Source organism: Eretmochelys imbricata, chromosome 1, assembly GCF_965152235.1.
Source record: "Eretmochelys imbricata isolate rEreImb1 chromosome 1, rEreImb1.hap1, whole genome shotgun sequence".
In the NCBI taxonomy this organism is placed as follows: domain Eukaryota; kingdom Metazoa; phylum Chordata; order Testudines; family Cheloniidae; genus Eretmochelys; species Eretmochelys imbricata.
In genome coordinates, this window is record NC_135572.1 from 283,720,391 (window position 1) to 283,741,383 (window position 20,993).

The window sequence follows — 20,993 nt, forward strand, 5'->3', positions numbered from 1 at the left end:
TATTTCTCTTCCAATGCATGGGCTTTATTACATAATCTATGATAAAAATAGATATGTGCACATCATTGGCAATGCTGCTTTGTACCATGGTAACAAACAGATCTGTACGACCCATTCTTGTTTTACCTCTTTCAGAGTCAACATCCGTTTCAGAGCAGTAGGTTCATCTCAGGTAGCAAAGTAGGCAGTGCACACATTGACCTAGCTTCACTGAGAAACTGCATTTTCTAAAGCTGCTGAAGTGAGCTCTGGATTTCTATTGCTGCATTTATTTCCCTTGGCCCACCCTTTTGCATTCACAAACCTATATCCATTGTCAGTTAGAGTGAATGGTGTTGTGTGTTGCCTTTATACTAACATGGCAAGTACAGTTATAAGTGTATTGCGTCTAATATTATTTAGTTGTTATTTGGAAAAAAACTTTCTTTGTCTACATGGGAACTTGTTCTTAAAAAAAAAAGATCCAATTGTCCAGTCAGGATGACCATATTAGAAGAAGGGAATCTGTGTAAGTAACAATCACAAACAGGCATGACTCATGGAAGATGTGGTGGAGATATGTGCTAATGTGCTCATCCCTCCTCTCCTGAAGCATTCAGGAGCCCTCCTACATTTTGGATTCCATGGATGAAGAGGGATGGGAAATTTCTGATGGGCAGGAGGTGAGACTCCTGGGTCATACCACTTCCCATGGCATTATCTCCCTCTAATCTTGCAGGCTTTCCCCACTCAAGATGATAGCACTTACAATGACAGTGAATCCAGCTCTGTTTCTGCAAACACTCCCCTTGATTAGCTGCAGGATGAGGACTGGGGCAAAATAACTCCCTTCATGGCTGTCATCTGGCATTAAGACCTGGAAAATAGCCTTGCTGACCTCTGTACAGATAATCTGCCCCTCTATAATTGGTTTGAAATTCTTAAAACCACCCTGCAGATCTCAAACTGTCCAGGGGTTTGGCAGAGCACTACCACTACTCTGTAGCCCTACCACTAGAGGCCAGATGCTGCTACAGAAACTTAGAAGTCTAAAGGCTAGAGGAGTTTTCATGCATCATAAACATTAAAACATCAATTGGGACTTCAAGATTAGCCGTTTGGGGTACATTTACTTACTTCAGAGGGCCTGCACTAAGCTCTCCACATCACTTAAGCCTGAATTGTAAGACCTCTGTCAGGGGTTTAAATTGTCCAGATGGCTTCATACCAGTCCTCTGCAGTAGACTGAACTTCGCCCTCTGAGAGGATGAAAAATTCCTTCCAAAGCACTTCCCCAGAAATCGGATAGCCACTCAGATATATCTACAATACTTTATGAGCAGTTGCAAGCAAGCCCAAGTGTCTTTTAAAATGACTTATTGTGTTAAAAGAAAGCATAATTATATACACTTCTTATGTCTGTGCTAATATATATATATATGTTCAAAAGGGAAGGGTTTTTAAAAACACAGGTTGTCAGACATTTCAGCCTATGTTCAGATATCCTCTTTTTCTACAATAATTGTATCTAAAGCACCATTTCATCTCACTCCTAAGAAATGGAAAGCCCTACCTTGAAAATGTGTTTGGGGGCTCTTACATTTCTCGTGCTATATAGTCATGCACACAATATAGGCTGTCCACACTATTAAAGCAACAGCACTTCTCTGTATATTAAATTTGAAAATCTTACTGACGTCTGAGTTTCAGGAAACAATTTCCGAACATTTAGGCTGCCCCTTTTAAAGATTCTTAATAAATAAATTCCAGAAAAAAATTAAAAAATAATTTCAAGTTTTTAGCCACAAGTCAAATAGAAATTCTGAACTGAGATTTTTAATTTTATTTTACACATGTACCCAATGGTACAATATATGTAGGTATGACTACATCAAAATATTAGCAGTTGGCATGCTGGTTTGTAAAGACTTCTTAAGAACATAAGAATGGCCACTGTGTCCATTGATTATCCTCATACCACCAAGTTTCTGTGATGCCTATTATATCAATATACTCATTTAATATGAGGCACTCTAGTTTACCCATCTTATTATTTAGACTTCTAGCATTGGTACATAAGCACTTCAAAAACTTGCCACTTTTTAGCTGTCTGCCATGATGTAATTGAATGGGACTTTTTAAATCTGTTTTTCATCAGATCCTGCCTGTATTTTATCATCTTTCTTCCTCTCCTCCTTACTAGGACATACAGCATCTCCATTAATAGATCCTCCCCTAAGGGATGTTGCTGTCCGAACCATGTGCTCCTCCGCACCTGTCAGCTCTCCCCCCAGTCCTTAGTTTAAAAACTGCTCAACGACCTTTTTAATTTTAAGTGCCAGCCATCTGGTTCTGTTTTGGTTTAGGTGGAGCCCATCCTTCCTGTATAGGCTCCCCTTTCCCAAAAGTCTTCCCAGTTCCTAATAAATCTAAACCCCTCCTCTCTACACCATCATCTCAAGGGTTGATGGGTGCTAAAGGGCTTAGGGAATCAAAGCCTTATTAAGAAGCTCTCAGCCTTGCCTAGCAGGCCACTAGACTTATCACACACACAGTAGTTCTTAGCAGTTGAGTAAAGCATATTTTAAATAGATGCTTGAAATCTGAAAGGTAGAGTTAAGTGGATTATCATAATTTAGTGTAAATCAGAATTTGGACCTCCACATATTGATGGTGTCTCTCTGACATTTTATTTATAAGGAGAGGAATATGACTTTCAATGTAATCTACAAGCAAATTAAAACAACCATCTAAAAGATGAGTTAGAAGTTTTCTTGTAACCTAATGTGAAAATAAACTGAAATAGATAAATGGGCAAATAACTTTCCTAATTACATTTTCTTGTATAATTTAATAATGTATTCTTTTTTTAATTTCACAGATATATATAGTTCAAACATTTAGAACCAGAAATCTTCTTTCTTCTGAACACTCTGTATGAAGGACTAATCTGACATCCTCTTCAGTCTAACTGTTCAGTGAATTACCAACATTTTTGGTTTAGCCAAAGGAAAGCTTTCTTTGAGGCCTGTCAGCTTGCCTGAACTGAACCTGACCCACTTACACCTTTTCCTTATTGCAAATGCCTAAGAACAGCAAGGTGGTAAAAAGAGAACTAGATGATGAAGTCATTGAGTCAGTTAAGGATCTTCTCTCTAATGAAGACTCTGCAGATGATGCCTTTAAGAAGAGTGAACTGCTGGTTGATGATCAAGAAAATAAAGATGTAGATGTTGAAGAGGGGTCAGACATAGAAGATGAAAGACCAGCTTGGAACAGCAAACTTCAGTATATTCTGGCACAAGTTGGATTTTCTGTAGGGTTGGGAAATGTGTGGCGATTCCCATACCTGTGTCAGAAAAATGGTGGAGGTAAGGGTCAGTGTTTACTAACTTGCCTTGCTGATTTCATTGTAAAAACCCGATACATTTCTCCAGGATCTCAAATTTATCTTAATTTTGGCAAGTGTTTATGAGAAGAAAGCACCCCCATCTTTATTTTAGAGAGCCAGATCTGCTGAAGGAAGCAATACATTAACCTGATAAGCTTCTTTGGCCTTGTGTTTTGTGGTAGAATTTCCCTGTTCACGTGACTGTTTTATATTAACTTAAATATTTGCTAAGCAAGGTCCTCTCACTTGTTATTTTCGTGGGTAGATTATGGTATGCGAAATAGTTAGGGCCTGATTCTTAGTCAGACTAGGCCTCTTTACATCATTCAGACAGTGTAAAGGGGCATTAAAATGGACATAAATTTAATGTACACTCACTTTAAGGACTAAAGCAGTTTAATGGGGACTTAGCATAATTGAGCATCAAGTCCTTTTTCATTAGATCACTACTTCCTAGATAGTTTGATCATGGTCTTTGCCAGAACAAAATATTATGGGAATGCAATGGTGGTTCTATAGGTAATGAATAACTTTAATCATACAGTGTATAATATGAGACAAAAAGGAGCTAATCTAGATGTTAGAAGAACATATTATGCTAGGATATAAATTTGCTTCACTTTTTCTTAATACCTTTCACATAAAAAGGAAACCACATCAAGTTGCATATTACTTGTATGTTGATTCATGTCTTAGATACATGAGCTGGGGCCTTCCTTCAAGATATGCAACAATAGCTTATTAATCCACTCCCTGGTACGGCTGAATGCTCAGCTGAGTTGAAAAAGAGTCTGTCCATATTTGCTGAACAAAAAATGAGACGGTTCTAGAGAATTGAAAACAAACAAGAACTTTTATTCATGGTGGACATTAAGGGCCAGATCCTTCAAAATGTACAGACTGGGAAAACAGATGCCATTAAAGGCTACCAAATCAGGCCTAAAATAGTTATTTGAATTCCAACCTGTGGTCACAATGGCCCACATTCCATAGCTGCATAGTTTTCATTCATTTCAAACCCTTCCACCCTTTGTTTAACTTTAATTTGTACCTTTGTTCTGGGCTAGAACCATTACATTGTTGGGTCCCTGTGGAATCTGACTCATTTCCTTGTCTCTGTGCTAAATAGGAAGTTCTGATCCAGAAAGTGGAAATTGGATATAGTGTTCTTGAAAGCCATATATTCTTTCTGTTTAAGGGCTTTTGTAGGCAGTATATGGGTAGGGTAGGGCTGATCATGTATCCTTATTGGCTAACACAAACAAATTAAACTAATTCACATTCATCAAACTTATAGTTATTTTGTGAAGCTTTGGTTAGTGCTAATCAGTTATGAATTTTGCAAACTCATTTCTTAATTCTGTGAACCAGCAGCACCAGTCTATCAGCTGCTTTCCTTGGACCAAGGAAAGATTGTTTTGACATGGTCAGGCATCTTTACAAGTACTGTGTCAGCTTGAGCTTGCCAAATTAATCCAGATGAAACACAAATTTATTAATAAAATAAATAATGTATATTTAATTAAATTAATTAACAATGCAAATCTAGGGTTGTTCTGTGGTCTGGGAAAATAAATCTACAGTGGCTGACATTAAGAGCTCAATATTTGTCCTTCCAAAGTGACCGCAGTATCATGGTATCTACTATTCTAAGTGTAGAGGGACAACTGGTACTAAAAGGGCTTCTAAATATAACAACTGGCCAAAAGTGGCTCCTTAGGCACCGACTCCGTGGGTGCTCCGGGGCTGAAGCATCCACGGGGAAAATTTGGTGGGTGCAGATCACCCACTGGCAGCTCCCCACCCCGCCCTGCACCCGGCCCCAGCTCACCTCCGCTCCACCTCTTACCCTGAATGCACCGCCCCGCTCTGCTTCTCCGCCCCCTCCTGGTTTCCCTCAAATCAGCTATTTGCGCGGGAAGCCTGGGAGGGCTGAGAAGCAAGCGGTGGCTTTGCGCTCAGGCCCAAGGAGGCGGAGCGGAGGGGAGCTGGGGCGGGGGGGCCGCCCGTGCCACAGCAGGTAACCCGGGTGGGGGGGGCACGCAGGGGAACCGCTCCCCGCTCCAGCTCGCCTCCACCTCTCTGGCCTGAGCACGAAGCCACCGCCTGCTTTTCAGTACTCCAAAGTTTCCCGTGCGAACAGCTGATTCGCGGGAAACCGCGGGGGGGAGAGGGGCGGAGAAGCAGAGCGGGGTGGTGCATTCAGGGGAGGAGGCAGAGCGGAGGTGAGCTGGGGCCAGGCGCAGGGCGGGGCGGGGAGCTGCCAGTGGGTGCTCTGCACCCACCAAATTTTCCCCGTGGATGCTCCAGCCCCGGAGCACCCACGGAGTCGGTGCCTAAGGCGCCACTTTTCAAGTGATCAGTGGGGGGAGCGGCCGTTCCCCCTGCTCCTCCCCAGCTATGCTACCACTCCCCTAGGAGCCCTGGGAGCCGCCCCAGGTAAGCACTACCGGGACTCCCCTCCTCGCCCCCTGGCAGGTCCCTCTGGCTCGTAGGGGCAGGGTGGGGTGGGCAGCCACTATGGCAGCCCACAAGACTCTTCTGCCCGGTTCTGTGCGCAGACAGGGGAGGGGAGTGAATGGGACAGGGGTCCCGGGGCGGGGTGTGTCAAGGAACGTGGGGGTTGGATGGGCCAGGAGTTAGTTTTAGAAGTAAACCAATCAATTTCCAGCTACCAAAAAACAATATATTTATTGACTAAAAAGCTTTCCACTACAACAATAAATTTACTATATTTCCTTCTATATAACGTGTTCTAAAATCAATAATAGCATGTAAACTTTTATGATGGGCTAACCTTCAACATTTTTATCTTTGATACTTGTGACTTTAAAGATGCAAATAACTATAGAAAAGAATTGTAGACTTGAGGCTGAATTGGTTACAGATAATTTCTCTAGTGAAAATATTGGTCTTATCCCAGTTCCTTAATGGGACGTGGCTAGACTGGCGATAGGACGTGGGTGCCTCCAAACCCTTTTCCTTTCTCTGGTTCCAGATCTCCCTATTCACTTTGACTCCCTAGTTTAATAGCTTTCTCTCTCTGACCTTGGGATTTGAGACCCTTTTTTGCTTGCTCCCTCCTTGCACTCTTCCACAGAAAGTTAACAGTATTTTGATTCATATTTAGTACTGGACATATTGTTGACATACAGAGCACACCATGGTATTCACAGATTGGTATCAGAGTAACAGCCGTGTTAGTCTGTATTCGCAAAAAGAAAAGGAGTACTTGTGGCACCTTAGAGACTAACCAAGACAGTTCTAATGTTTGTTTTTCATTATAGTCTGAAGAAAGAAAGAAAATGGAAATTGGTTGGGGGGAGTGATATCACGGTTACACGGATAAAATAATGTCAGAGTGTCAATTGAGGACACCTTACTTACTGTGACTGGGGCCCTAGTGGGGAGCCAGCTGTGGTCACTCAATTAGGGTGAACTGCAAAGAATGGAGGAGATGGTCCCCATAAAGCTGGTGGATATTCCAATACATAGATTTACCAAGACAGCATAAAACAGCTTCTTTATTACCTTACTGGTTACTCAGAAGTCCAAACAACACAGTTCCCTTAAAGTGATCCAGCCTCAGGGCTCCATTCAGGTACCCACGTCAGATATGATGAAAATTTCTGTTTATCTTATTTCATCATATAAAAGAAAAGGTTCTACCAATCCCAAAGGATTGGACACATTACCTCCCAGGTTAATGAATGTGTCAGATCTTACCCAAGTAAACGCTACAGCCAATTCTTATTAACTAAAGTAAAATTTATTATAAAACAAAAGAGAGAGTATGGTTAAATGATCAGTGTACATACAGAGTTAGAGTTCAATTCATTGAGGTTCAGATTCATAGCAGAGATGGTGAGCTTTGTAGTTGCAAAGAGTTCTTTCAGAAATAGTTCATAGGTTATAGTTCAATGTCCAAACCTCATATTCAGGGCGTACCAGCATAACTGGGACCTCAGTCTTGGGACTCAAACTTCCCTTGATGAAGCCTAAGCAGATCTGAGATGACAGAATCAGGATCCAAGGATCTTTTATACAATTTCATGTCTTTTGACAAGTTGGAGTTCCTCAGGGAACAACAGGTAATTAGAGTGACTTTGAAGGAGGTCCAACACCGGTACTTAGCTATACGAATTAACATAAGGCCATTTGTTTGTTCCTCCACCATTCACAGTACATTTCAAAGAGAGATGAATACTGAGATATCCTGTGTTTACAATTCATTTAAATGATAGGATGTTCTTTTGACCTCTGAATTATCAGAATACAGCATAGACAGGGACTGTTGATTACATCATTGACCCTACTCATATATATGTAAATACACAAAACCACAAACATTATCTCCCCACTTGTATTTTGAGGATTATTTATTTTGCAGGCTGTTTAACCCTTTCTAGCCATGCATCACACTTACATACAGCATGGCTCTGTAAATCAGTGGTTCTCAAAGCCGGTCCACTGCTTGTTCAGGGAAAGCCCCTGGCATGCCAGACCAGTTTGTTTACCTGCCGCATCTGCAGGTTCGGCCGATCGCGGCTCCCATTGGCCGTGGTTCACCGCTCCAGGCCAAAGGAGACTGCGGGAAGGGCAGCCAGCACGTCCCTTGGCCCGCGCCGCTTCCCGCAGCGCCCATTGGCCTGGAGCAGTGAACTGTGGCCAGTGGGAGCCGCGATCGGCCGAACCTGCGGACGCAGCAGGTAAACAAACTGGTCCGGCGCTCCAGGGGCTTTCCCTGAACAAGGGGTGGACCGGCTTTGAGAACCACTGGTGTAAATGATGTCTAACCAAGATTTGCAATACTGGCCCACAAGGCAGACATGCTGGGTCATATATTCACATTAGGAACTCCACAAAATACAGATCTAGGAAACTGTTAAATATTGTCAACAGTATTTTTCTACCTGGAGCTCTTTTGGAGTTGATTATTTCCATGCACATATTTGATTGTGATACATCTTATTTAATCACACATTATTTATATTGCAGTTCACAGCTTTGTCTAATGTGCTGAGTCATGCACAGCTTTAATCCAAGCATTCTGAAATTGATAGTTTGGGATGTCAGGTCAGAAAATATGACAGTAACATCATATTACAATAGATAATTTTATTAGAGGACAAATTATTTTATATACAGATCTGAACTATAAAGCTATATTAACACATATTTTAATGTTACAACTTGCACCTTCAAAAGGAAAAATATTTTTAAGATTTAGAACAGAACTGTGGCATGAAAATACAGAAATCATACCAATCTGTGACACACAAAAGGGCTATCTTGATAGTTGGCATGTTGAGCCACTTTTACCTGTGTACTCTGCTAATTTAGGATGCTGTTAGGAAATATGGCCAAATGTTGCCCAAATTGAATAGGAATTATCCCAATTTGTCATGTACACTAGAACACCCATGTGCCAAGTTTTCATGCATTGGAAAGAATGCTTTCATATAATTCCCATTTGTGACAGTGTGAGGATGACCCTGCAAGAAGCTGAAACAAAACATATTTGTTCTGATTCTATGCTGACTAGGGTGATCAGATAGTAAATGTGAAAAATTAAGATGGGGTAGGGGGAATAGGCACCTATATAAGAGAAAGCCCTGAATATCAGGGACTGTTCCTCTAAAATCGGGACATCTGGACACCCTGCTGCTGACCTACACCTGTGCACTGAAAATAACAGAGTTGCACACGGTATAAGACAATGCAGAATTATGCAAGGGTAAATTTGGCCCATGGTTTAATTGATAAACCTTGCAACCTACAACTGGTGTACAAGAGGGCCCCAGTTCTGCACAGGAGTTAAGTATGTGCTTAACTTTAGACCCTTGTGGTTAAGCTTGTAGGTTGAGATGTTGAAGACATGGGTTCAGTTCTTGCTCTAGTACAGACATCCTGGGTAACATTAGTCAGTTGAGTCCAGTTTTTAAAGGTATTTAAGCACTGCTCCACTCACCATTACAAGGCCAAAGAAATGTAGACAGCTAAGTCTCATTTTCAAAAGTGACTTAGGTACTTAGGAGCCTAAATCTCACTGAAAGTTTTTTGCAACATCACACAATCCCTTTATAGGTCAAAAATGTGCACTTTTGCTGCTCTGGTGGCAGTTAACACACACAGTGTCTGAAAGGTAGGTTGATTTAGCGTGTGATTATATCACTGCTATTCTGATGAGTGTGATTATATGCACACAAAATCTAGCACAATCAAGTAGCCAGATCAGAGAGGCTCCCTCCTTGGGAAGGTTTGGCTCCAAATGATATACATTTACTTAACAGAAAGTGCTTTGTAAACATGAGATTTCTTGGTTTTTCTAATTTTAAAAGATGCATGAGCATTTTCCGATGAATACTACACTATCTGTATGATGGAAAATCATTTCTACAAGTGACAGGCAGAGATTAAAACTGAAAGGGTATCAACTGCTTTAATAGAATCATAGAACTATGGGGCTGAAAGGGACACTGAGCGATCATCTTGTCTATCCCCAGATGCTGAGACATGATTAGTATGCCTAGACTATTTCTGATAGGTGTTTGTCTAACCTGTTCTTAAAATGCTCAGTGACAGGGATTCTGTAACCTCCTAGATAACCTGTTCCAGTGCTTAACTATCCTTATAGTTAGAAAGTATTTCCTAATATCTAACCTAAATCTCCCTTGCTTCAAATTAACCCTATTACTTCTTGTTCTACCGTTGGTGGACATGGAGAACAATTAATCACAACAATCTGTTACATATTTGAAAATTACATATTTGCTATCATGACCAAACCTCCTCCCCCCCTCAGTTTTTCTTGTCAAGAATAAACATGGCCAATTCTTTCAATCTTCCTTTGCAGGTGATGTTTTCTAAACCTCTTATTTTTGTTGTGCTCCTTTGGACTCTCCCTTTTTTCCACAACTTCCACAACAAGTGTGGTGTCCAAAACTGGACTCAGTACTCCAGCTGAGTCTGCACCAGTGCCAACTAGAGCGAGACAGTTGTCTCCCTTGCTCTAGATATGACACAACTGTTTATACACCCCAGAATGATATTTGCTTTTTTTGCAGCAGCATCACATTCTTGGCCCATATTCAGTTTGTGATCTGCTATAACCCCCAGCTCTTTTTTCTGCAGTACTACTGCCTCGCCATTTATTTCCCATTTTGCTTTTGTGCATTTGATTTTTCCTTTCTAACTGCAGTGCTTTGCCCTTGTCTATATTGAATTTCATCTTTTTCATTTCTGACCAATTCTCCAATGTAATCAAGATAAATTAAAATTCCAGTCTGACCTTCCAAAGTGCTTGCAACCTCTCTAAGCTTGGTGTTGTCTGTACATTTTTCAAGTGTACTCTCTACATTCAGTGAAATTAATGACAATGTTTAATAGTACCAGACCCAGGAGTGACTGCTGTGAGACCCCACTTGATATGTCTTCCCAATTTGACAGTGAACTACAGATAACTATTCTTTGAGTATGTTTTTTCAACCTGTTGGGCACCCACTGTATAATAATTTCATCTAGACCACATTTCCCTCATTTGCTTATGAGACTGTCATGTGGAACTGTGTCAAAAGCCTCACTAAAGTCCAGATATATCATATCTACTGCTTCCCCCTATCCATTAGGCCATGTATCCTGTCAAAGAAAAATAAGAAAATTAGAGTAGTTTAGAATGATTTATACTTGGTAGTCCATGGTGGCTATTCCTTATCACCTTATTGTCCTCTAGCTGCTTACTAATGTATTATTTAATAATTTGTTCCGGTATCTTTTTGGGTATGAAGGTTAGGATGACTGCTCTATAATTCCTCAGGACCTTTTTAAAGACAGGTACTAGTGTGTGCTCTTCTCCAGGACCTCATCAGTCCTCTAAAAGTTCTCTGAGATAATCGCTAATAGTTCACCTTGGTTCAGCTAGTTCCTTAAGTGGTCTTGGGTAAGTTTCATCTGGCCCTGCTGACTTGAAGATATCTAACTTATTTAAATGTTCTTTAACCTGTTCTTACCCTATTCTGGTCTGTAATCTTTCTCACTTGTTAATATTGTGTTAAGCATCTAGTCACAATTAATCTTTTCAATGGAGCCTGAAGGAAAAAAAACACACACACACTTCAAACACTTCAGCCATTTGTGTCATCTATTATTTGTTCTCCTTTCAGAAATTTACACCAGCCCCTGACATAGAAGACTCTTCCTCATCCTAATAGTGATTGATGTCCTCTTGTTTTCATAGGTGCATATCTTGTGCCATACTTAATTTTACTGATGATAATAGGGATTCCACTTTTTTTCCTGGAGCTTTCTGTGGGCCAGAGAATCCGACGAGGAAGCATTGGCGTATGGAATTACATCAGCCCCACGCTCGGTGGAATTGGATTTGCAAGCTGTGTGGTAAGTTTGTAATTTACATAGTTTGATGTTCTCCAGAGCATCACAATGAAATACATTGGGACTTTCTGCTCAGTTTTAACCAAAGGTTAATAATTTTTGTTCTAGCTCCAAAGTCAATTCACAATGTTTACAGAATCCGTAAAGCTCATATTCGAATATATAAAAATATTAGTCTTTTTGGAGGAAGAGAATCTGCTAAAATATTAGCAAGGTATGCATGATAAACACAGAAAAAAAAACAAGAATTTGGAAAGTATTGGACTTTAAATATATCCACAAGGGCCAAGTCACAGAGCCTTTATTCATTCCTTACTTAGGCAAAATTCTCATTAATTTCAATAGCAATTTTATGTAGTGCTGGATTTAGCTCATTGTTTTATTTACTTTAACTTATGATATGTAGTTGTTCAATAAATCTTTTAAAATATCTTGTTTTATACTTCAGGTATGTTTCTTTGTGGCCCTCTACTACAATGTCATAATTGGATGGAGTTTGTTTTACTTTTCTCAGTCGTTTCAGCACCCCTTGCCATGGGATCAGTGTCCTTTGGTGAAAAATACTTCTCATACCTGTAAGTCTTGGATATATTCATTTTTTTTTAAAGTCACTTTGGGCTTGATCCAAAATCCACGGAAGTCAAGGGCAGTCTTTCCACTGATTTCAGTGGGCTTTGAGTTAGACCCTTTATTTGGATATTGCCATTTGAAAAACAACAACTTTTTTTAAGGCTGTCAAACGATTAAAAAAATTAATCACGATTAATCGTGCAATTAAAAAATTAATTGTGATTAATCACATTATTAATCACACTGTTAAACGATTTATTTAATTTTTTGGATTATTTTACATTTTCAAATATATTGATTTCAATTACAACACAGAATACAAAGTATACAGTGCTCACTTTATATTTATTTTTTATTATAAATCTTTGCACTGTAAAAAACAAAAGGGTATTTTTCAATTCACCTAATACAAGTACTGTAGTACAATCTCTTTATCATGAAAGTTGAACTTACAAATTTAGAGTTATGTACAAAAAAAAACTACATTCAAAAACAAAACAATGTAAAACTTCAGAGCCTACAAGTCCACTCAGCACTATTTCTTGTTCAGCCAATCGCTCAGACAAACAAGTTTGGTTACAATTTGCAAGAGATAATGCTGCCCGCTTCTTATTTACAATGTCACCTGAAAGCGAGAACAGGCTTTCGCATTGCACTGTTGTAACCTGCATCGCAAGATGTGCCAGATGCGCTAAAGATTCATATGTCTCTTCATGCTTCAACCACCATTCCAAAGGACATGTGTCCATGCGTCCATGCTGATGACAGTTCTGCTCGATAACAGTACAAAGCAAAGCGGACCTACACATGTTCATTTTCATCATCTGAATCTGATGCCACCGGCAGAAGGTTGATTTCCTTTTTTGGTGTTTCGGGTTCTGTAGTTTCTGCATCTGAGTGTTGCTCTTTTAAGACTTCTGAAAGCATTCTCCACACCTCGTCCCTCTCAGATTCTTAAACCTTGGGTCCAGTGCTGTAGCTAATTTTAGAAATATCACAATGGTACCTTTTTTGCATTTTGTCAAATCTGCTGTGAAACTGTTCTTAAAATGAACATGTGCTGTGTCATCAACTGAGACTGCTGTAACATGAAATATATGGCAGAATGTGGGTAAAACAGAGCAGGGGACATACAATTCTCCCCCAAGAATGTCAGTCACAAATTTAATTAATGCATTATTTTTTAATGAGTATCGTCATAATGGAGGCATGTCCTCTGGAATGGTGGCTGAAGCATGAAGGGGCATACGAATGTTTAGCATATCTGGCATGTAAATAACTTGCAATGATGGCTACAAAAATGCCATGTGAAGGCCTGTTCTCACTTGCAGGTGACATTGTAAATAAGAAGCAGGCAGCAGTATTCCCCATAAATGTCAACAAACTTGTTTGTCTTAGTGATTGGTTGAACAAGAAGTAGGACTGAGTTGAGGTTTAGGCTCTAAAGTTTTACGTTGTTTTCTTTCTGAGAGCAGTTATGTAACAAAAAAAAATCTGCATTTGTAAATTACACTGTCACAATAAAGAGATTGCTCTACAGTACTTGTATGAGGTGAATTGAAAAATTCTACAGTAAAAGCTGTTTTATCCGGCACTTCACCAATTGGAAAGCTCTATAAACTGGCATTTCTGATCTTCATTGAAATTCCAGTTTATAGTCCAGTTGGCGTGGGGCCAGCAGGGGGTTGGAGTTTGGGAGGGAGTGTGGAGCGCAGGCTCTGGGAGGGAGTTTGGGAGCGGGAGGGAGCTTGGGGCGTGAGAGGGAGTGCAGGGTACTGGATACGGGGCTCCTGTCCTGGCTGCTCCTAGGCGTGCATGGTAGGTGGCTCTCGGCGCCATGCCTGCCCCACCCCAAGCACTAGCAACGCAGCTCCCATTGGCTCGCAACCATGGCCAATGGGAGCTGTGGGGGCGGCGCCTGTGGGAGGAGGCTCAGGCAGTGCGCAGAGCTGCCTGCCACACCTACACATAGGAGCAGCTAGGATGGTCACCGCTTGCAGGGAGCCACTTGAGGTGAGTGGCTCCCAGATCCGGCACTCCGCACTCCCTCCCGGCCCCCAAGCTATTGCCCTGAGCCCCCTCCTGCACCCAAACTCCCTCCCTCTTATTTAACCAGAACTTTTCACTTACTGGCACCCCCTATTCTCCCAACATGCTGGACAAAACAGCTTTTCTTGTATTTTTTTTTATAATTTTTACAGTGCAAATATTTGTAATAAGAAATAATAATATAAAGTGAGCACTGTACGCTTTGTATTCTGTGCTTTAATAGAAATCAATATTTTAAAAAATGTAGAAAAACATCCACAACTATTTATTACATTTCAATTGGTATTCTATTGTCTATTAATCACGACTAATTTTTTTTAATCGCGTGAGTTAACTGCAATTAATTGACAGCCCTACTTTTTTTTTTAAACCTACTATTCTTTAAGTAACACCTAAGATTAATGTAACTGAAAGAGACTAGAGGAAAAGATATATTTTCTGTGTATTTTCTAGTTATTTTGCTTTGCATATTTGACAGCATGCCATGTATAGTCCATTTCTATGGATGGTGGGTGGAGCTCCCCTTTGGGGAGGCTAGCCCCTGGCTCTGCCTCTTCCACCTGCCCCCCAACCCCTGCAGCCAGAGCCCCGAGCCCCCCCCCCCACACCTGGAGCTCTGAGACCCCCTGTCCCCCCTCAGGGTAGCCAACCCTGCCCTCCCCCCGGAGGAGCCCCAAGTCCCACCCCCCCACCTGGAGGAGCCCCCAGACCCCCCCTTTCTGCCGGAGGAGCTTTGGGTCAGCTGAAGCCCTGAGTCCCCCACCCACACACCTGCCTGGAGGAGTCCCGGGCTCGCCAGAGTCCCAAGCCCCTCACTGCCAGAGGAGCCCAGCGTCAACCAGAACCATTACTGCCATGCCATGCCTCCCCTCCCCAGACTCCAAGCCATCCCACAGGAAACGTGTCTCTTCTGGAAGAACAACGTGAGCTTTTGATATGCCCTATGCAGGTTCTGGGGCAGCTGAGGAGGCGGTATGTGCTACTCAGCTTTCTGGGTTCATCAGTAATATCCCTGGACTCCGGAGTGATTACTGATGATCCCGGGAAGCTGAGTAGCAGATATTACCTTCTCAGCCACCCCAGAACCTGCATGGGGCATAATAACAAGCAAAAACTTCCTCCACCAAACCCACAACAGGGCTTCCGGAGGCAGTGGCTGTGCCATGGGAGGCTGAGCTGGCATATTATACTCGCCGCCCATGTTCATTTCCCTCTTTCCCCTATATAATGCTTCACTTATCACTTTGCCTTTGTCTGAGATTTTTAAACAACACCAGGGGAGAGAGAAAAAAACAACACATTTCAAACCACAGATATTGACAGGAGGATTCAGGGACAGGTTTCTGATCTGTACAGGTATCAGTACTGTCCCGAGACTACCTTTACCTCATTGAAAAAAACACTGACTAGATTTTAAACCTAAAATAAGGCAGATACGGTGTTATGATGCATAAAAAGAAAAATAACCCACCTGACGTCTAAGAAAAATAGGCAGAATTTGGAAAAGGCCTAATAACGTAAAAAGGTCATTTGAAGGGTAACTGGGCTGATTGAATACTAACCTCTTAGGAAATATTTTGATGAGGAAAGTTATAGGCTAAACTATAAATATACTTTTCTAATTTTAATCATGAGTTGTATATTTACTTTGACTTGGCCACAAATGGAAGATGTAATCGCAGAGGAAACTTTTCTATATTTAATACTGTATGTCAAAGCTCCCTGTGGCTACATTAAGATGTTTTCTTTGAGGACATAGTTGTACGCTGATAACATCTGGATTATATTTTCCATTAGTGATTTCAGTGGCATGTTTGTTCAGTGTCCTAATGAAAACACGTTAGACAACAAAAAGCCCAAAAGAATCAGTGAAATACCTGAGAATTAAATACCTGTCTGACTCATAAATAAGTAGGAATTGGAGAATTAGCGATTGGTTTATAGTCATAATGCTATAATCTTATCCTGGCACATCATGAAGCACAACTAAGTGCTTCTTATACCTAGGATTTGATTACCTCATGATGACCGACCATACACCTAGAAGTAGGAAACATTTCTTTTGACTTTTTAATTTTTATCTTAAATATTCAGTGTGTGCTGTTTGTTCGTTTTCTGCTTGAAGAAGACCAATTTGAAATGTTGCAAATAATTTCTTTATGAAGTCTTTTCCCAGTTTTTATTGCTTTTTCAATACCCGGAGGCAGATTTCCAGCTCATATAAGTTGTCATAGCTTCATAATTGCCAGGAAAATGCGTACTAGCCATAATGGAGCTAGGACAATTTATAACAGCTGAGGATCTGCCCTTTGTATTAATTAGACTTTAAAATAAACCTCTTTCCTCCATAAGCTATTTTGATTCAAGAGCTAGATTAGAAATGCTATTATTTAAAAATGTAAGTGAATGTTATGTGTCTTTTTAAAAAAAATTCCTTTAAAATACATTTTAACAGTTTGATAAGTATAAGATTATTGGAAAACTCATAGTAGCATTACAGTACTATAAAATATCACTACTGTAATACACATAACCACTTTCAGTTCAACATAAGGACCCTGTTTTCGAGTGCTTTAACACTTTGGTATCATTAAATCATTATTTTGACTTGTAAAATAGTCATTTATGTGCCTACCTACCAGACTGAGTGTGTGTATGGAGGATTTGGATATTCTTTTGAGGCACCCTGTAAAAGGGCACTCACCTCTTGAGCACCTTCTAGTGGTTGAACCCCTGCATGCTGTTGGCCAACTTTGCTGTGTCTTCAGTAGCTTGGCCATGTGGCCAAGTCAAAAAGTTCAAAAGAATTCCTTCCAGGTATTAAAGAGTCCAATAACTAAACAGTCTATTTCACCTCAGTAGGGTCTTCAGCCCTGGCTCTTGGCCCTTTAAATATGGTGCATTGTTTGGGCTCCCAGATAAGGCCTCTCCTCTTCCTGGCATTTATGCCATTTTACAAATGGCCCATAAGGGAACCTGGGCCCATCCCCTCCTCTGGGGGCCCACCTAAGGACTCTATACACAGCAGCCACATACTGCTTACTCCAATCCTCTGCTGCTGTTTCCCTGGGCCTCTTCCTTCCAGGCCCTTTTATTTCCAGCTCTATCTCAGGGCCAATATCTGCAGTCTCAGAGTAAGTGCAGCTAGCCTTAAACTCTAGCTACTTGTCAGGCTCCTTTGGCCAGAGAGGCACCCCCTCCCTCACACCTCTGGTCCCAGCCAGCAATTGATCTGCTAAGGCCCTGCAGCTCCTTTTATCTAACCTGCTGGGCTCTGATTGGCTGTTGCTTGTCCTTCTAGCCATTGGAGTACAAGTCTCTCTAGCTTCCAAGATGGCTTCTACAGTGAGGCCTCTTTAGGTAGTCCTGGAGGACTCACTTTTTCTACCTTTTCCTCCCACCGTGCTGCTTCCTGGGATAGGGTGTGGCAGAGCAGTGGGGCCTCCAGAGGCGGGCCATGAAGGCCTAGTAATCCCATCACACACACTTGTTTGAAAATGGCTTCACCGTATTTATTCCAAAATTAATATCATCCACATGTCAGAATAACTTTACAGTACATTATTTTCCCTAATGATAATGGAAAACCTGGAATTCAGCTTTGTGCAGAAAACTATGTACAAGACGTGCACGACTCAAAGCTCTATTTTGAGGGCTTACATGGGATTTAGGTGATTCATAGGCTTTGGGTTGGTGTTCTGCGCACGAATGGATTTCATTTCCAGGGCGTAGAGTTGGGTATTTTTTCAAGGGCTGTATACAAAACTTTCCATTCAGTGGCCTCAAATTCCATCTTAGAACTGTGATATTTTCATATTAATAGACTTTAATCACTTTGTGTGTGTGGATTTACTTTTTCAATAAAATGATGCCACCATGGTAATAAAATATATCAGAACTAATTCCAGGTTGCTGTGATGATTTGCTGGAAGAATGTGAAGGTACTTTCTACCGAATGTCCAAAGATCAATAACGATTATTGACTTTTTTGCCAGTTGTGGAGCCTGAGTGTGAAAAAAGCTCTGCTACCACCTATTACTGGTACAGAGAAGCACTGAACATTTCCAACTCTCTCTCAGAGAGTGGGGGTCTGAACTGGAAAATGACTCTGTGCTTGCTGGCTGCCTGGGTTCTAGTTTGCCTGGCAATGATCAAAGGCATTCAGTCTTCAGGCAAAGTGAGTATATTCTTTATCTTAATTACAGTGTTTTACTTCTCTGTACATTCTTACTTGCCACTTCCTTTGCCTGCCCTCTCATAAAATCTGCATGGTCAGACTAAAGGTTGTGACTCATCTAGCATTTTTATAATCTCAAGTAGAGAACTGTTGGTACCTATGCATTAAAACTGTAGACATAACGTTTGGTTATAAAGAAGGAGGGAGTCTGAAGTCTGAGAACCCTTTTTGTTTTCATTTGATATAAATAATGCAGGTAATTTCACCTCTGTTTTATTGCATCACTGATACATGTGCATATGTTTCTATGTATCAGATAAAGGGGTGAGATGCTCTTACCACATCCATGCCTATTTACAGCATGGTAGATTGGGTCCTTATGATCCATTATCATTTTGATCCCGTCTCACAGGTGTCCATGCTCAAGGTGTAACATCCTTTATCATGAGGGCTGGATACAGCTCCCTTTGGAAGCCGGGATTGTTCCTTTTTTATCAGCCATCCCCTTTTGCTGCTGAGGAGGAGGAGGAGAGCAATAGATGCTACAGAGTAATTCTCATGCTTGTACTCTCTCGTGCACTCTCTGTGTGTCAAAGAGTCATTTGGGCCAGCAAGAGAGTAAAAGAGAGCACAAACATGAAAATGACTCCATAGTCTAGTGGTTAGAGCACTGAGGACCCAGCCCTCCTGTGCCAATGACTAATTATCCAGAGTGTGCAGCTTCAGCAGGAGAGAACTCCCACAACAGAATATGCCATAGCCCAGTGGCAGATCCCTGCTCAAATCCCTTCACCTCCTCAGGGAGAGTGGGTCTTGAACTGTGAGTCTCCCACGTTCCAGGAGAATACCCTAACCACTGGGCTAAATGTTATGAGGGAAGTTGTCCTCTTCCTCCTTCTCCTGTCTGTTTTGTGTAAACTCGCCTGAGGGGCCCAAACCATTAGCTGTGTTTGGAGGCTGTCCACAATCTGGCCCCACACATGACTGAGGTGACAAAAAGTCTTCCCCAGATCTGTGAATTGCTCTGGGGATTAGGTGGGAGATAGGCATGCAGGCGCCTAGAGTGAGGCAGCAGTGTACATTCTCAGAGGCAGAATCATAGGTGCCTAGGGAAATTTTAAAGGAAAATCTTAGGTGCCAAGTGAGTTTAGGCACCTACAGGGTTCAGTGGAAATTTTATGCATCACAGTAAAGCCTAAAACTGGGACAGTCAATAAAGTTACACGTGAGTGTAAATATTTACAGGGTTGGGTCGTAAGTAGGGCTGGCTCAACTAGCATTTAGAAAGGAGACACCTGAGGTATGCTGCAGGAAGGTCTGAAGTTGTGGAGGGGCATTTTGGGATGGACCTAGAAGGTGGCAATGGCAATAATCCTCTCCCCAGGTTCATCCTCCAGTTATTCCTGATCCTAAGTGAGTCTGCAAAATTTGTATTTAACATGACTGCAAGTACTCACCTAGAACTTCCACCCATAATCTCCTGCCCTGGAGGCAAGAGGACTGAGTCATGCCAGGCTGTATTATAAAATACTAGCCAAATTTAAGGAAATTCATCTTTCCTCCACATACAGCCCCAGATAAGAAAAAAAAAGTTGCCCTTAAGACTGGCTGGTTCTGACGCCTCATGGTTGACAGCATCATCTGCCCCGTTCTTTGCAATCAGAAAATCTTGTGATAGGATGTTACATCAGATCATTGGGAATTATCACATGCCTCTTTAGCATATTCCAGTAACAGAAATGATTTAAGTGTGGCCTGTTTTGACACATTACAAAACTGAGCTTTTCAAGCACCAAATTAATTTACTGGCCTTTTCAAGAATGGTTAAGGAATGAAAGATAGCATTTCACTTACTGGATACTGTTTTCTTTACGCTATGAGATCAGATAAGTTAACAGTAAAGCGAAAAGATATTTATCACCAGGGGTAGCACGTATCTCAGAAAATTAAGCTTTATGCTTTTAAAACCAAATGAAGTCAGGCCTCAAGTGTAAGGTAAAAATCTGGTCCTTAGCTGCATGGGTGCTGTAGCGTGTATGAGTAGGGTTCTCCTGGCTCAGAAAGTTGGCCTGGATTGTATTCTAGGACTCTAAAGTGTACTAACTTCTGTGCCTACTAGCGCAGTGAGATGTTATCTTCAGGTGAGGGGGAATGGTCCAATCCCTATGGAACATGGCTCAAACCCCATGGATCTTGGGGCATTTGCATACTGTTTTGGACTCCCCTTCCTTCTTGGCAGTACAAATTATTTGGTGGGGTGTACCCACTGGGCTACCTGTTATCCCCCTCCCAAAGAGTGTACAAGTTGCAGATTATAACAATGCTGCAAGAAGCAGACACATTCTTCATCATGATTTCTGCCTGAAACAGAGTAAATTTAGAAGCAGAAGCAAAGTGCTTAAGAATGGCTGCTCCCCCAAGAATGGCTGCTCATCA

The 20,993-nt window shown here is 41.3% G+C and overlaps 1 protein-coding gene across 1 annotated transcript in view; it reads left to right on the top strand.

The window, feature by feature from the left end:
* SLC6A15 (solute carrier family 6 member 15) overlaps positions 1-20,993 on the top strand; it is a 51,207-nt gene that overhangs the window by 17,110 nt on the left and 13,104 nt on the right. Inside the window, exons 2-5 of the mRNA XM_077807708.1 lie at positions 2,861-3,350; positions 11,607-11,764; positions 12,210-12,336; positions 18,376-18,557. Of these exons, the coding sequence (XP_077663834.1) occupies positions 3,062-3,350; positions 11,607-11,764; positions 12,210-12,336; positions 18,376-18,557 (756 nt within the window). The 5' untranslated portion in view covers positions 2,861-3,061. The remainder of the gene's footprint in view (positions 1-2,860; positions 3,351-11,606; positions 11,765-12,209; positions 12,337-18,375; positions 18,558-20,993) is intronic.